Source organism: Penaeus chinensis, chromosome 17 (genome assembly GCF_019202785.1).
Source record: "Penaeus chinensis breed Huanghai No. 1 chromosome 17, ASM1920278v2, whole genome shotgun sequence".
Taxonomy (NCBI): Eukaryota; Metazoa; Arthropoda; class Malacostraca; order Decapoda; family Penaeidae; genus Penaeus; species Penaeus chinensis.
This window is the reverse complement of record NC_061835.1, coordinates 15908527-15911026: the sequence shown is the minus strand read 5'-3', so window position 1 is coordinate 15911026 and position 2500 is coordinate 15908527. Positions and strand designations below refer to the sequence as shown.

The window sequence follows — 2500 nt, the reverse complement described above, 5'->3', positions numbered from 1 at the left end:
CACAGTACCTCCGCAGGTGTCCAAGCGGGTTGTCCTGCACGTGCACTGTGAGTATAAGAGGCTTTGTAGGAGCTAGTTTTTGTGTAGAGTCGACATATTAGTTATATATATATATATATATATATATATATATATATATATATATATATATGTGTGTGTGTGTGTGTGTGTGTGTGTGTGTGTGTAGATGTAGATAGGTATCTTGCTCTCCCTTTTTCCAGTTCGATAAACGCCTCTCCTTCTTTCCTTTCCAGTCCATCCTATCATCCATGTCCCCAATCAGCTGATTGGGTCTCCCTATGGTCGTCACGTCACCCTGGAATGCAAGGTGGAGGCTTCACCCAAACCAGTAACCTTCTGGAGCAACAAGCAAGGTCAGTGAAAGCTTAAGAGGGTATACTTCTTGCTCCCTTTGATTTCCACTGTACAGCGAAGTTAACATAAGTCCTTTCATTCGTTGGAAAGGTATATTAACAATTAAAAGAAAAAAAAGAAAAAAAAATCACTATGTAAATGTAACAAAATATTCAATTATCTGTGCAACAAAATATAAATTAACTATTGCATTGCACAATAAGACAAAATTATATGAAGATAAAAAATAAACCATTTCTATGACAAGTTATTTCATATATGCACGATACTGTATATAGGAGACAGATAAACATTTTACTATATGAACAAACTTAATATAATCTTGCACTCACTGAAGTATTTTACTATCATCCCAAGTATACTAAAATAAACTGTTTCACAATGTAAAAAAAAAAAAAAAAAAAAAAAAAAAATAATAATAAGGCAACACAAAGCATCACGCGAAAAATGCCATTCTAATTTATGAAAGAACTGCTTCATTTGGCAAACAAGACCCCAAAGAAATACAGATATAGCAAACCAAAACTGAACCAATAATCTTATTCACCCATCTCACTACAGATGCTTTCCATTGCTTCTTTTCATATGGCATTATATGGACAAGTAACCCATCAATAAAATACATACTTGCCAACTATAACCAGCGACCGGTGACAAGTAGATGATTGAGAGTTAAATGAAGCGACGCAGACCGTAGAGTTTTAGATCCACGACCTCTAGTAAATGATGAAGGGACGCTGATTGTTATGACTGTAATTAACGGCAAGGAATGTCTCCTCTGACATCTTGAGCTGTCGCTGGCGCTTTCTGAACTCGTCGCAAGGAGTGTACCTTCATTTCTCATCTGATTCAGTTTCCATAATTCTTAGTTAAAGGGCATCCTTTTTTACCGTTTTACCATTGTAGAGCACTTTTTTAAAGGAGCATTGCAAAATCATATTACGTATCTGATAAAAGATTACCAACGACCAAACTTGAAAAATATGTTTGACAAACCTCAGTACAAATCTTGATTGAATCTGCAGAGAAAATTTTGATACGTCTCACAAAAGAAGAACATATATCTATCTATATATATTCATTTATTTATTTATATATATGTACATACATATATATACATATATATGTATATATACATATACAAATATATATATATATATATATATATATATATATATATATATATATATATATCGTAGTAAGCAGATCAAAATGATAACACAGAAAGCAATCATACACAACAAGCAAAAACTAATCTGTAATAACAAAACACTCAAAGATCTAACTGGGCCTCAGAGACATTCCATCCAATGAAACATCACATTCCCTGACTCATTATATTCCCTTACAGCTCATACCTTATTCACCCCTATCCCCACACCTCAAATCTCCTCATACTCATTTTATTCCCTCACTTCCCATCTCGAATCCCCCCAAATTCATTCCATCCTTACGCCACACATCACTTCAAACTCATCTCATGCCCTACCCTCACACCGCAAAGCCCATCCCCTCGCCTCACTTCACCTCAATCTCACCCCATCGTCATACCTCACTTCCCTTCAAATTCGACTCCTTTCCTATCCCCACTTCAAACTTCATATTCATCCCACACCCTCATCTCAAACTCACTTCCTTCACGAACATCTGAAACACATCACGTCTCACTTCACACCCCACATTTTAAACTCATTACATACCCTCACCTCATACCTCACATCCAACCAAACTCTTCCCACCCCCTCAAATCCCTTTCATTTCGCCCCATTAACATACTTCACTTCAAATCCCCTTAATTCGCCCCATCCGCCCACCACATACTTCCCTTCAAATCCCCTTCATTTCGCCCCATCCACATACTTCCCTTCAAATCCCCTTAATTTCGCCCCATCCGCCCACCACATACTTCACTTCAAATCCCCCCAGGCTCGTCCAATCTCCTCACCTCACATCCCTAGAAGCCCCTCACCATCCACTCACCTGACACTTCGCATCCCATCCATTCATCTCACACCTCACATCCCCTTATGCCTCACCTTCTTTCCCTCGGCAGGCGAGATGCTCATGTCAACGGACAAGTACCAGGTGAGTGAAGTCCACAACAAGCCGGGAGGTTATGCCGTTC

The 2500-nt window shown here is 38.3% G+C and overlaps 1 protein-coding gene across 3 annotated transcripts in view; it reads left to right on the top strand.

The window, feature by feature from the left end:
• Positions 1-2500, top strand: part of LOC125034184 (lachesin-like) — a 162763-nt gene that overhangs the window by 154208 nt on the left and 6055 nt on the right. For all 3 annotated transcript variants that reach the window (XM_047625871.1, XM_047625873.1, XM_047625872.1), the window contains 3 exons: positions 1-47; positions 255-374; positions 2429-2500. The exon at positions 1-47 is cut by the window's left edge and continues 82 nt beyond it; the exon at positions 2429-2500 is cut by the window's right edge and continues 105 nt beyond it. In XM_047625871.1, the coding sequence (XP_047481827.1) occupies positions 1-47; positions 255-374; positions 2429-2500 (239 nt within the window). The remainder of the gene's footprint in view (positions 48-254; positions 375-2428) is intronic.